This window comes from Ictidomys tridecemlineatus, chromosome 10 (genome assembly GCF_052094955.1).
Source record: "Ictidomys tridecemlineatus isolate mIctTri1 chromosome 10, mIctTri1.hap1, whole genome shotgun sequence".
NCBI classification, from domain to species: Eukaryota; Metazoa; Chordata; class Mammalia; order Rodentia; family Sciuridae; genus Ictidomys; species Ictidomys tridecemlineatus.
Window position 1 is genome coordinate 76,399,632 of NC_135486.1, and position 15,477 is coordinate 76,415,108.

At 33.6% G+C, this 15,477-nt stretch overlaps 1 protein-coding gene across 5 annotated transcripts in view; it reads right to left on the reverse strand.

Annotated features, from left to right (window-relative positions):
* Upf2 (UPF2 regulator of nonsense mediated mRNA decay) overlaps positions 1-15,477 on the reverse strand; it is a 116,352-nt gene that overhangs the window by 70,297 nt on the left and 30,578 nt on the right. For all 5 annotated transcript variants that reach the window (XM_078023223.1, XM_005320276.4, XM_040276806.2 and 2 more), the window contains exons 6-8: positions 14,891-15,040; positions 13,772-13,875; positions 8,972-9,057 (exon numbers count right to left, since the gene is read on the reverse strand). In XM_078023223.1, coding sequence (XP_077879349.1) covers positions 8,972-9,057; positions 13,772-13,875; positions 14,891-15,040 — 340 coding nt within the window. The remainder of the gene's footprint in view (positions 1-8,971; positions 9,058-13,771; positions 13,876-14,890; positions 15,041-15,477) is intronic.

Consider the following 15,477-nt stretch of genomic DNA (forward strand, 5'->3'; position numbering starts at 1 on the left):
AAATGAAACTAGACCCTTAATCTCTTACACTGCACAAAAAAATAACTCAAAACAGATGGTAGATCTAGGAATTAGACCAGAAACTATGTAAGTCTTAGAAGAAAATATAGGGTCAACACTCCAGCTTTTAGACACAGGCAATGATTTTCTCAATAGGACCCCTAAAGCTCAGGAAATATTACTAAGAGTTAATAAATGGGATAGCATCAAATTAAAAAGCTTCCATATAGCAAAGGAAATAGAAATGTGAAGAAAGAATCCACAGAATGGGAGAAAATCTTTGCTAGCTACTGTTCTAGACTAAATAAAGATCTCAAAATACCAAAAAATTAAATAACCCAGTTAATAAATGGGTTATTTAATTTTCTTCTCAAAGCAGAAATACAAACGACCAACAAATACATGAAAAAATGTTCAACATTATTAGCAGTTAGGGAAATGCCAATCAAACTATACCAAAGGGCTGGGGTTATGGCTCAGTGGTAGAGTGCTCGCCTAGCAGGCATGAGGCACTGGGTTCAATCCTCGGGACCACATAAAAACAAACTAATTTATCTACCTTAAAAAAAACAAAAACAACAACAACAACAAAAAAAAAAAGTAAAAGATACATAAATAAATAAATATTAAAAAAAAAAAAAAAAGCCAGCCTCAGCATCGGTGAGGCACTAAACAACTCTGTAAGACCCTGTCTCTAAACAAAATACAAAATGGAGCTGGGGATGTGGCTTGGCGGTCAAGTGCCCCTGAGTTCAGTCCTCGGTACCAAAAAAAACCTACACTGAAATTTCATCTCTCACTAGTCAGAATGACACTCATCAAGAATACAAATAACAAAAAATGCTGAAGAGAATGCAGAGAAAAAAGGAACACTTTTTACACTGTTGTGGGATTCTAAATTAGTACAGTTGCTATGGAAATTAGTATGGAGGCTCCTCAAAAGACTAGGCCTAGAACCACCATACCTAGAAGCTACACCACACTTCTCAGTATTTACCCTAAAGAATTAAAGTCATCTTACTTCAGTGATACATGCAAACCCATGTACATAGCTGCACAATTCACAATAACCAAACTATGGAACCAGCCTTGTTATCTACACATGGATGAATGGATACAGAAAATATGGTGTATATATACACAGTAGAGTTATATTCTAACATAAAATAACAAAATTATGGCATTTGCAGGAAAATGGATAGAACCAAAGACCATCATGTTAAGCAAAACTAGTTAAACTCAGAAGGTTAAGGGTCATATGTTTTCTCTCATATGTGGAAGCTATAGAGGAAAAAGGAAAAACAATGCTGATGATAGATCTCTGAAAAATCAAAGAGAGATCAGTAGAGGAAAGGGACTACAGGAGGCCCAGGGGCAGAGGAGAAATGCTGGGGAGTGATAATGGCCAAATTATATTGTTATATTGTGTACATGTACAAATTGTAACAACAAATCCCATCAATATGTACAACTATAATGTACCCAAAAAAATGAAAAAATAAAAAAAGGATAAAAAAGATAGTTGTGAAGGGGAAGGAAAATGAATAGAGAAATAACCTCCAAAGCAACAAATACCAGAAGCAATGGTCAAAATTTACCCTTAGAAACCTGCTAATAATATAAGCCAGGAAAATCTAACTAATTAGATGTGATTCAAAAAAAAAGAAGGAAACCAAAACTAGATAACAGAAGTATTTAAAGACATTTAAGAATAAAAATCATAAAAAAGTCCCTAAAATTTTCAATATGAAAACTGAAAGGGCACAGAGAATGACCTAAAATCATCAATGCCAAGACAAATGTACTCTAGGAAAGTTACTGGATTTAGGAAAGAAAAAATTATTTGGGCAATCATATAAATGAACAATGATCAAGTCAATTTTATGGAGGAAAGAAACTAAAAACCAAAAATAGTTTGCTTCAGACATCCTCACAGTAATACCAAATGACAAATTAATATCAGATAATTCCTACAGAGTATTTAATATAAAAATGATCTGAGCTACAGATCCTATAATCAGCCAAGATGTTACTTAAGTAAAAAAGCCATGGAAATATCATTTAAAAAACAAGAAGTCAAGCGATATTTTTTTCCCAAGAACACTTCTTGAAAAAACTATTAGAAGATAAACTTCAGCAAAACCAATAAATACCTGGGTAAACCATAACAAGAGGACTGGCAGGGAGTGTTGAGTATTTTAAGCTGTAAAACTAAGTTAAAGACAGGGACAGTGGGATAGCTCAGTGGTAGAGTATGTGCTAAGGTTGCTTCAGGCCCTGAGTCAATCCACAGCACCAAGCAAAACAAAAACAAAGAATTACTAATAGGGCATTATGTAAAATTGTGGATGTGTAACCGACGTGATTCTGCAATCTGCATTTGGGGTAAAATTGGGAGTTCATAACCCACTTCAATCTAATGTATGAAATATGATATGTCAAGAGCTTTGTAATGTTGTGAACAACCAATAAAAAAAAAAAAGAATGAGATAAAAATAAATACAATGGGTAGGGGGTGGGGTTGTGGCTCAGTGGTAGAACATTCGCCTATCACCCTATCACGTGTGGGACCCTGGGTTCGATCCTCAGCACCACATAAAAATAAACAAACAAAATAAAGATATTGTGGCCATGTATAATTAAAAATAATAATAATAAAAATAAATTAAAAATAAATAAATACAAGGGTTGTTAGCATGACTTATCTGAATATAAATATTTTATTTCATATCAGGATATGTTATCAACAGAAATAAAATAATGAGGAAGAATGAAAAGTAAGAAAGTCATAGTTTGCTGTTTGCCTACTTGTAATGCTTAAAATTAAATCACTCAAAGTTGATGAATCAAATAATACAAAAATAAGCACATTTAAGAGTAAAAAAGAATATTAAGGAAGATAACATTAATATCAGATGGGTGAGGAAAAGGAGTGAGAACAGAATACAAGCTAATTTTTATCACTGCTCATGGTAACTGCCTAAAAAATGATCACTATATATAAAGTTACAATCACAAAAGTAAGTACTAAGATAAAATGCAAACCTTCTTAAAATCAGAACACACTCACACTAAATTGAAAAACACAGGGGCTAGGATGTGCCTCAGTGGTAGAATGCTTATCTACCATACACAAGACCTTGGGTTTGAATCCCAGCACTGCAAAAAATAGCCTAGCTTAATTATTAAAAGAAACATTTTGAAAATGAATCTTAAAGTAAAATTCAATAACACACATAAGAGACTCAACAAAATTGAATTGATTGTGAATGACTAAATATAAAACAGCAAGCAAAGGTATACCAGACAAAAATAGGAAAAAAAAAAAAAAAGTAGAAGTCACAATCACAAGACTAGATAAGGTTAAAAAGCATTAAAAAGACCAAAAAGACACTATAATGATAAAGATGCAATTCACAATGCAGAGTTTCATCTACATATTAAATACCATGATCATTCTGAAAGCTGAAATCACAGTAGTTACTAGTAGAAATGAAACATACCAGCAGTGGTATTCATTAATTCTCTCAGCCCAGAAACTATGAGCAAGTAGACAAAATACACTTTTAAAAAAATAAAAGATCTTAATAGCTTGCCTAGTACAAGTGAGGCTGTGTTCAATTCTAAGCACTGCAAAAGCAAAAAATGTTATTTAATAATGTAAGCCTGATAAACATCTTTAACTCTGCATTAGAAAAACAAAAACATGCATTTTTCAAATGTCTGTGGAGCCAGGCATGATGGCATAAACCTGTAATCCCAGCAGCCAGAGAGGCTGAGGCAGAAGGATTGTGAATTCATACCCAGCTTCAGGGAGGCTCTAAGCAATTCAGTGAATCCCTATCTCTAGGGCTGGGGATGTGGCTCAGAGGTCAAGTGCCACTGAGTTCAATCCCAGGTACCCCCACCAAAAAAAAAAAAAAAAAAAAAAATTACCCATGGTACTGGGCGCAGTGGTGCACACCTGTAATCCCAGCAACTTGGAAGGCTGAGGCAGAAGGATCAGAAGTTTGAGGTGAGCCTGGCCAACTTAGTGAGACCCTGTCTCAAAATAAAAAAATGAGGGCTGGGGATGTAGCTTAGTGGTAACGCATTCCTGGGTTCAATCTTTAAAACCAAACAGAAAAAAAGCCCCTTCATGAAAATTGGCTACAGAAAAGACCACAAAGGAAATTGCAAAAATTCTAAAAACTTAAAATCTTGATATCCCATCTGATATTAATATTATCTTCCTTAATGTTCTTCTTTTTTACCTTAAATGTGCTTATCTTTGTATTATTTGATTCCTCAACTCTGAGTGATTTGATTTTCAGCATTTCAAGCAGGCAAACAGCAAACTATTGACTTTCTTATTTTTCATTCCTCCTCATTATTTTTAAGTTCTTAAATTTCTTAAAATGAAATTATGAATTATTAACATCACAAAAGAAAAGAGTCCCATTATCTTAAAAGTTTCAAACTTCTAATAACTCCAAAAGTCACTTAAAAAATAAAAACTGAGACTGCAGAATTTCTAGAAAATATACGAAATCATCACACATAAGAACTACAAGACACAACTAAAACCACTCTCAATGAACAAGTCATACATGAAATTCCAGGAAAGGAATAAAATAAATGAAAAGATACAAAAAGATATAATTAATAAGGTCAAAGCTAGAAATAATGAGGAAAAAAACAATAAAAGAATAAACAATAAAATTAAAAGCTGGGGGTTTGGGTAAGAAAAAAAAATAGAGAAATCACTAGCTAATATAATCAAAAGGATAAAGAGGGTCTATCTTCCTGCCTGCTCCACTCACCAGCCTCCTGCCCTCCCTGTGGTACTAGCATCATGTTCCACAAGGTCTGATCCTCCTGTCTTGTGTGCCCTAGCTGTGGCTTTCTCCACACTGCTCCCGGGACCAATCACAGACCTACTAGAACTGATGAGTTAACCACAGATGTAGAAGTGGCCAGGGACCAAGATTCAACCACTGACCTAGAGAAGACCACAGATCTAAAGTCAACCACAGATATGAACCTAAAGAACACACAGACTTTGGAATTTTCAGCTGACATCAAGACAGCCACTTCCAGCTTTATGAAGAAAGAGTGAGGCCCCAGATGATTACAACACATTTGAGAGAGCTTTGTGAATAAGATTTTGACTAGATCATGGGAAGCAGAATCCACCTCAATGCCTCTTTTAAAGATGAAACAAAGCCTCCATTATCTGTGACAACATGTCATTCTTGTCATTCACCACTTTCTGAGAAGGCTTGTACTTTTGAACTAGTCAACTACTACACTTATTGGATACTGACTAATTGTAGAAAACTAGTGAAACTGCACATACTCAGCAAGAAAAATAGCAAGACACTGATCTTAAGTGGGTGTTATAAATTGTACACAGATGGGAGGGAGGCATTTCTTAGCACTGTCCCATTTCATAAGAGTAAATTTTCACTGGAATTGGGGAAAAAAAGGAAGTTTAAATATGGCACTGTTTATAATGGCAAAAGACTACAAAATCTGAAATGTTTTTCATAGCACATTCAGAAAAAGGAAACACTGCAGCTTTAAAAGAAACAAGGGAAACTTTTATGTATTAAAATGAAAAGATGTAAATAACAAGTTGCCCTTTGTGTAACAAACAGGAAATAAGAATCTATAATTGTATTTTCTTGTTTACAAAAAATAAACTTTTAGAGGATATGTCAGAATCAAGACCCTGGTTTCCTATTGTAAGAAGAAATTGGATGGATGGGAAATGAGAATCAAAAGGATTTTTTTCATCAAATATGTTGTATACTTTTAGGTTTTGAACTATTTGAAAGTATTATTTATTTTTTTAAATACGTTAATATATTTCTTAGTTGTCTATTTCTTTTTTTAAATTTATTTATTTATTTATTTATTTTTTAGAGAGAGAGAGAGAGAAAATGAATTTTTTAATATTTATTTTTTAGTTTTCAGCGGACACAACATCTTTGTTTGTATGTGGTGCTGAGGATAGAACCCCGGGCCGCACTCGTGCCAGGCAAGCGCACTACCGCTTGAGCCACATCCCCAGCCCCAGTTGTCTATTTCTTAGTTGGACTTTTATTTTATTTATTTATATGTGGTGCTAAGAATTGAACCCAGTGCCTCACACATGCTAGGCAAGTGCTCTACCACTGAGCTACAACCTCAGCCCCATTATTTTTTGAAACTCCATATAACCAACATTAATTTGCCAAATATTTTAAAGCATGTACCATACTTAAAAGTACATCTTGGTGTTGAAGATGTACAAAATTAAAAGTCATAGACTTCTCTCCTAAAAAGCTAACAGTTTTTATAGTCTGAGATTTAAGGGGGAAAAAAAAAGCATTGTTATGGCTTGAATGTGAGGCATTCCCTAAAAGCTCCTAAGTTAATGCAGGAATGTTCAGAGGTACAATTATCGGACTATAGAGCTGCAACCTGATTAGTCAATCCTAGTTTGAATGGGTGGTAAATTCCCTTGTAGGGATTTTTTTGCAACAGTTTGATGCCATGATCTTTCCTGTCTCTGTCTCTCTCATATATTGCCATCTATCAGAAATATTCCTTTTATGTTTCTTTTCCTCACCCATTCTGAATCTCAGGATTCAGACTAAAGGTTCCTTGTTCCCAAGCCTTTTCTGACTTTCAGACTAATGACTAAGTTCTACTCACTCCATATTTCAAAGAATGTTGTACTTCTTGATAAATGCACTTAGAATTATGCATCTGCCCTCTCCAAACTTTAAGTTATATGAATATAAGAGCTGAACTGATCTTGTTCATTACTATACTGCATCTCCAGCACCAATCACAGTATACAATAGATTCATAATGAATTATTTAATGAATGAACAGACTTCAGAACATAATTTCATCTTTCCAGATCATCAGGCTGATTATAAAAACTAAAATCATTATATTTATTTCCTTTAGGTATACAAGACTACAGGGGTCTATTTTGTAAGGCTTTAGAATGCTATATATTTTAAATACTTGGGATGTTTTATACTTTCTTCTCTCCTCCCAAACCATAAATTGTCACTTCCTACTATTTTCTAGTTTGTCCCTAGCAAATTCGAACTACTAATAATTTGTAATCTTTCTACCCCTGAAAAAAGCAGATAAATTCAGTTATAAAAGAAAATACTGGAATAAGGCCAAATAATTTTACCCAACAGTTTGATGACTTTTTTAGAGGTGTGGGTGGAATGGCTTTGCAAGGAAAGATGATAATCTTTTAAAGGTAAATTACTAAAATATTACTGTATCATTTCTTTCTTTTTTTGTGGTGCTGGGGATTGAACTCAAGGCTTTGTGCATGTGAGGCAAGCAGTCTACCAACTGAGCTACATACCCAGCCCTTGTTTCTTTTAATTAATCAAGGCTTTTATTTTTTTAATTTGATATTCTATTGTAATACGTAGTTATACTTTGTAAACCTAGATAGTTGTTGCAACATTATATCTTCATTCAAATAAAAACTAGCTGAAAAGAAAAATATGAAAGTGAACATTCCATCCTGTATAGTAAAAACAAAAACAAAGGAAGTTTTTTTTTTTTTTTTTTTTTGAAAAACTGGTTCAAGATTCTGAAGGGAAAATGTGACTTTTCATCAATTTGAGATGTATATTTCCTCCCCACTTTTCACATACATCAAAGTGGAACTTACTTCACAAAGTCTTAAAATTAATTGACGATATTTTTTCTCTTTTAATCATATATAAGATGTACTTCAAAATTGATGGTTTCTTAGATTCGATAAAGCATATAATTATACATCATGTGACAATAAATCACATAAAGTCATCAATATGATCATCTTAATTACATAATTCCTAATTATCTGCTCACTATATTAACATGCCTTCTCCCTTGACCCATTAAAATGAAAAACCAAAAGCTCATATTAATGTTGCTGACAGGCGATAAAAACACAAGTGGATATTTGATTTCACTCAGAAATGTTATCATAACTAAGAAATCACTGGCCTCCACTAATGACTAGACCAAATTAAATTTTTGATGAAGCAACTTCAAAATCCTCATCTTTTGGGAAAATGATCTATTTTAGTTATGTTATATGTTACCATTCCGTTATAAAAAAAATTCTTCATTCATTGGTAAAATAAACTGAATGAATCTTCTCCAGATTCCTAAGGCAAATAATCTGTGAATGGTCCAGAAACAGTCAGGTGAAGTGGAGATTTTAATGTAAAACAGAGCAGTAGAATCCTTTAAAAGCATATGCCACCAAATTTGTCTTGAACTACTAGCCATAATCACTAATGTAACTTCCAACTAAATCCAATTGGACAATCCAACTTGTCCAATCTCTGGACAAGTTATCTGAATTGGTGTCAACATACTTTATATACAACCAGAGATATGAAAAACTGTGCTGTATATGTGTAATAAAAATTGTAATGCATTCCACTGTCATTTTTTTTTTTTAAATCATTAAAAAAATAAACTCTCGGGGCTGGGGATGTGGCTCAAGCGGTAGCGTGCTCGCCTGGCATGCGTGCAGCCCGGGTTCGATCCTCAGCACCACATACAAACAAAGATGTTGTGTCCGCCGAAAACTAAAAAATAAATATTAAAAAAAAAATTCTCTCTTAAAAAAAAAAACTATCATAATAGCCCAAACAACTTCAAAATTTTCACATAAATCTAATTATAAGAACTAGATACACAGAATTACTATAATATTTATACAAAATATAAACCCTCCAAAAAATTTAAATCTTTATTAAATAACAGGTAAATATTAGAAGAAATATTACCATTGCAACAAAAACAAACTAACGAGAAAAAATTCTAGAACATATGACAAAAACTAAGGCCTACTGAACAAATAAAATCAAAAGACAAGTGATAGTTTTAAGAGACAAATAGGAACTCTGATCTAACAGTCACCACTGCATAGTAAAAACACTAATAAATAACTTTTATTAGCACCTACCTTTGTCTAGGAACTATGAAGAGTGCCCGTACCAACTTCTTTCTGTTTGCTTTTGTATTCATATTCATGCAAAAATCCATTGCTGCCTATAGGAAAAAGAGCAAACTTTTCTTCTTAAAACAAACAAATAACAACAAAAAATAAATAAAATAAAATAAAAAATAAATAAATAAAAACACCAAACCTACCTTAAATGTAGCTACTGAAAATAGAAATTCTGGCTACTATATTTTCACTTGTTTCTAAATATTTTAAAGTGGTTTTAAGACATTACCATTATAAAAATATCCCAAATGAAAAGATTACTAAGCTTACGAGCTTAGTAATAAATAAATCTTACATACTAAAAAATATGCTTCCTACTTTTTTTAAAAGCAACTTAGTATTGAGAACAAAACTTCAAGGGAGTAGCTCAAAGAGAGGGGTTTGGCAAAAAATGATATGAAAAGTACAATCAATCTTTTTAAAAACAAGAAAATCAATATTAGTATCAGGGGTTAGTGGTGTAACTCAATAGTAGAGTGCTTGCCCTGTTATGTGTGAGGCCCTAGGTTCCATTGGATGGATGGATGGATGGATGGATGGAAGGAAGGAAGGAAGGAAGGAAGGAAGGAAGGAAGGAAGGAAGGAAGGAAGGAAGGAAGGAAAGGAAGGAAGGAAAGGAAGGAAGGAAGGAAGGAAAGGAAGAAAGGAAGGAAGGAAGGGAAGGAAGGAAGAGAAGGAAGGGAAGGAAGGGAAGGAAGGAAGAAAAGATAAAGAATTTTCTGGTAGAACCAGAAAGTATCAAGAATATTTACCAAAAACCAAGAAAATTATATTTTTTATTTCATAAATTTTTATTGTTAACTAGCTGATTTAAGTTTATTTGTAGCTACATAATTATTTAAGTTGAAGAATTCTACTATCTAGTTTCCAAGTACTTTTCCCTCTTAACGCCATTTGGGCCTCTGCCAACATATATGCAAGAAATTCCTAATGAGGAAGTTACTGGGTCCAAAAGAAAGATGGTGGCCTAGGGCTGGAGTTCCGGCTCAGTGGTAGAATGCTCGTCAAGCATGTGAGAGGCATTGGGTTCTATCCTCAGCACCATATAAAAATAAAATAAAGGTATTGTGCCCACCTACAACTAAAAATGAATATTAAAAAAGAAAGAAAGATGGTGGCCTCCTATTTTTCATCTGTTTTTCAAGAACTAACTCAGAATTTAATATATGTTCAATGCTGGCAATAACTTTCAAGACCAAAGTGAGAACTAGAAGATACATTAGTATGACCTGAGATTCTTAATAATAATGTCACTGATATACACTAATAATAAGATCCTTCTTCACTTGCAATTTTTCTACTAGTGCTCAAATATGTGGTGGAAGTCAGCAGGAGCACCAAGGTATCTCTCTCATCCTCTTTTATAGCAAATGAATATACCAATTTAGCAGGGGACAGATTCAGTCGTTTCTAAAACTCAGAAACATAACTCATTGCTTAAAAGTGGTTTCTAGTCAGCTGGGGTTTGTGGCTCAGTGGCAGAGTGCTTGCCTAGCATGTGTGATGCACTGGGTTCCAATTCTCAGCATCACATACAAATAAATCAAGGCCCATCAACAACTAATAAAAAAAAAAAAAGAAAGTGGTTTCTAGTCAGGTACAGTGATAAACACCTGAAATTCCAGGAATTTAGGGCTGAGGCAAGAGGATCTTAAGTTTGAGGTCAGTCTCAGCAATTTAGCAAGAACTTCAGCAACTTATTTGTCTCTGAAAAAGAAATAGGACTGGGGATATAGCTCAGTGGTAAAGGCCCCAGGTTCAACTCCCTAGTACATAACCCTCCAAAAGTGGTTTCTGCTATATTTTGTAGAAGAAACAAAAAGGGGACAATCTCTTAAGACAGCCAAAATAAATGCTATAATTACTAAATTTTTGAAAACTACTTTGACCCAATTATTTCATAAGTAAGCCAATGAGGAATGAGTTTAAAGTTCATTTGATTAAATAAATAATTACTAAAATATATCTAAATTATTTGAAGAAAGGCTATAAGTAGAAAATTAACTTTTGTAGCTCTCTACAAGGACAAAAAGGATACAAGATTACATTACATTTTGAGGGAAAATTCATCTAAAATTTCACACTTGAGGGTCTCAAGAGTCATTTTATACCCTTAAAATTCTCAAGAAATGGAAAAAACTTATGTGGGTGACATCTATTAGCATTTACCATATTAGAAATTAAAACTGGGAAATCTGAAAAACATTAATTTACTTAAAAACAGGGGAAAGTCTCTTAATGTTTAAAGAAAAAAATCAAAATAAAAATTAATGGGCTAGGGTTGTAGCTAAGTGGTTAAGCACTTGCCTGGCATGCATGAGGCATTAGGTTTGATCCTCAGCACCACATAAATAAATAAATAAAGTTATTATGTCCATCTACAACTAAAAAAAAGTATTTAAAAAATTAAGGAGAGAAGAATCGCAGGCACTCTAACAAATAGCAGGATTCTTTTATCTGTTTATGCATTCAACCTATTATAATGTGTTGTTTGGATAAAAATATATGAAGAAAATATAACTTCAACAATATGTAGGTAAAAAATGGAGGTGTATTTTAAAATCCTTTTAGTAACTAATTATTTCATTTTGATACTATCCCCAAACTTGACAACTGGTATTTTCTCATGCGTTAGTCGCAAAGTAGAATTTGAGACAGGATTAATAAACATGCCATGTTCTATTAAGTTGAAATCCTTCGGGATACCTTATACCTTGAGTGGATCTTCAACACCTAAGCATGATTTTTAACACTATAAACTGGCTACTTAGAGTACTAAATTCACTGAGCCAATGCATATCATCTAAATATATACATATTTTAAAATTACATTATTTAGTATCACAGTAATTTCATCAGAAAAGTCTTGTAAATAAAGTCTCTTTAGAAAAGAACTGGAAAGCTGTCAAGCTTTTGGTGGTAGACAAGTTTTCCAAGATTCAAATTCATGTTAAAATGTCTTTTTTTTTTTGGTACCAGGGGCATTGAACGAATAAACCACATCCCCAGCCCTTTATGTATTTTTTATTATTTTTTATTTGTTCTACTTAGTTGTACATGACAACAGAATGCATTTTAATTCATTGTACGTAAATAGATTGCAACATTTCAATTCTCTGGTTGTACACAGTGTAGAGACGCATCATAGGTTAATGATGTCCATCCCATTCCACCATCTTTCCTACCTTCATAACCCCTCCCCACTCTCCCCTTTGCCCAATTCAAAGTTCTTCCATTCTTCCCATACCCTCCCCGCCCCCACAAACATAGATCAGCTTCCACTAATCAGATAAAATATTCAGCCTTTAGTTTTTTGGTATTGGATTACTTTGCTTAGCATGATATTCTCCAACTCCATCCATTTACCTGGAGGTGCCATAATTTTATCCTCTTTTAATGTTCAGTAATATTCCATTGTGTATATATACCACAGCTTCTTCATCCATTCATCTATTGATGAGCATCTAGGATGATTCCACATTTAGCCACTGTGAATTCACCTGCTATAAATTTTGAGACATGGTCTCCCTTAAATCCATGAGGCTGAGTTTGAATTTGTAATCCTCTTGCCTCATACTCCAAAGCTGCTGGAATTACAAGCATGTGCCACCATGCCCCACTAAAAAGTCAAAATTAATCTTGGTAATAAATACTATTCATTATTTTCCTTGACGTGATAGACTCAGAGTTCATTTTAGAAAAATTTCTGCTAATTCCTAAGTTAGAATAACCGTGGTTTTATCCATTAGTTCTACCAAGTAAAAATAGCATTCTATGATCAAAGCAACTAGTTAGCTTACAACTCCATCACATAAATAATTTTCCTTGAGACAACCTTAAGGAAAGAAGTGCTTTACATGTCCTTGCCACTTGGTCAGATTCAAAGGATATATATTCAAATGCTGAAGTGTGCCAAGTGTGGTGGTACATGCCTGTAATCCAAGCTACTTGAGTGCCTGAAAAGGGCCAAAGTTGAAGGCCAACCTAAGCAATTTAGTGGCATGCTATCTCAAAAAAAAGAAAAAGGTGGAGGATAGAGGGTACATCAGGATTGGGTATAGCTCAGTGGCAGAGCATCCTGGACTCAATCACCAGCACCACTCCAGAAAAAACACTAAACTATTATAAAATCACTCATTTTTATGACTTTATCACAGAGATAAGGAAAAGTGGCACTAATTACAAATGCATGGCAGTAAAGAACACAATGGTAATAATGCCTTGATTCATGCTAAAAATGCTAAAAACTTTACCATCATTTTTGCAAACATCAAAAAAAAGAGTTTAAGGAAAAAAGAGTATTTTTGTGTGCATGTGTGTTTGGTGCTGAGGATTGAACACAGGGCCTGTTTTGCAAGCACTCTACCAACTGAGCTGTATTCTCCAGCCCAGGTTTGAGTATTTTATCAGAAGTTATGACCTCATAGAGCCCCTGAAAGTGGCTTGTATGCCATCAGGAATCCAAAGACCACACTTTAAGAGCCTCTCAAGACACTATTTTCCAAACTGAAGGATCTCTATTTGAAGGCAAAAGGTATGAAGCCAACAGGATTCTGGAGCCAGTTCCACTCCCAAACAAAACATCTACAGATTGGCTCCAACTTTATCTGTGTTTATATTGAATTCCCATAAAAGACTCCATCTGAAGAAATGGTTCATTTTATTGTTTGAATAGTCTAAAAGACAAATATTACAAATTAGAAGATTCCTGCAAGTTCTATGTGCTTGAGCAAAACTACACAAGAATCAGAATACCTTGTCTATCAGATCTCGGTTGACGCAGTTGGGTAATTGCTGGAGGAAAGCATCTACAATGAGCTTGAGATGAGATCCAGTGCTGGCTTCCTCATCCTCTTGTTCTAATATAAAATTAGTTTTAAAATAGGTTTAAAAATTACACAGAAAACAGATTAAAATAAAAGCACTCAATTATCCGTTATTTGGGAAATAGATCATCTTAACTTCTTTTCATAACCGTGAAAACATTAAGCAATTTTAAAAATATTTCTAGAAACCCTGGGAATCTCTAGAATCATAATCCTAAATCACTACCAGTGTTCAGATATCATCCATAAAAAGGTAAACTTTTTGCATTAAGAAACATAAACTTACTCATAAAATATATGTAACTTTATACTAAATCTAATATTTTTATCTGTCCAGATTCTATCCTCTATGGTTTTCAACACAGCACTCCCAAATCTTGCCTTTGAAGAGCTAAGCATCCCATTCCATGAGATTCTGATGGGGGTAGCTGCTGCCAATCAAAGCACAGCATACTGTGATTTTTCTGGGCTGCACAGAATGACATAGGACTAGCCAAAGTCCTTCTGTGATATCAATATACAATTAGTAGGAGAGAAATTCTCTTTTCCTTAATGTCATTAGTTGATGTGATTTAAGCATAGGGCATCCTCCAGCAATAACTACCCTCCTTTCACTAGTAAAGAAAATCTGCAGTAGGAAATAATGAAATCAACAGACAAAAGGTATATTTCTAATAAAGAATCCTAAGTAATAAAACTCAATAGGAAGTATTTAGAGAATAATAAATATTTTTATTATTAAATATAAAACATACTCTATCATAAAGATAAAATTAACACAAACTGATATGCTAGTTGGAGTTCTATTTTTTAATCATTTTAGACAACTTTCAAATATATTCATTTTAAGTTTTTAAAGCTAATCACAGAATTAAAATACCAGGACAATGCTAGCATGTTGTCAGAAATATCTTAAGATACGTATAATTTAAATGATAAAGCTTATAGTCACATAATATTGGGTAGTATTTGTCCTAAAACTAATTCTAAAAGTGATAGCCTGAATACAACAAAAAAATAGGGAATTATTCATGAAGTAGTCCTTTACCTTGTTCATCAAGAAGTTTCTTTGTAAGATCTTCAGCTTCATCTCCACCCTCTAATTCCAAGGTGTCATCATTAATTTCTAGATTCTCTAACTCAAGTTCCAAGTCTTCAGGACTTGATACCTCTTTATTATCCTTAGGCTCTTTTAACTCTAAAAACAAAGAACAAGGGGCTTCTCAGTTGGTAGAGCATTTGTGTGAGTTTTGATTCCTGCCACTACAGAAAATAAAAATTAAAAGGAAAAAAAAAAAAGAACAAGTATATCTGAACTAAATGTCACACAGAATCTTGCAAAAAAGAGTGCTTGCACATAGAGAGCTTGCAAAAAAGATAAGGATCAACAAAATCTGCACCACTTGTCTTAGAAACTACACATATATTTGGCGCATTCATTATGTGTATATGTATTATGTATATATGTGTTGATTTTATAAAATACATATGTGTAGTGCAAAGGATGTAGCTCTGTGGTAGAATATGCACCTACCAAGGATAAGGCCCTGAATTCAATCCCCAGCACCACAAAAACAAAGGTGTAAAATACATTATGCTTATTGAGAACAATGACCGTAACTTTAATGAATAAAC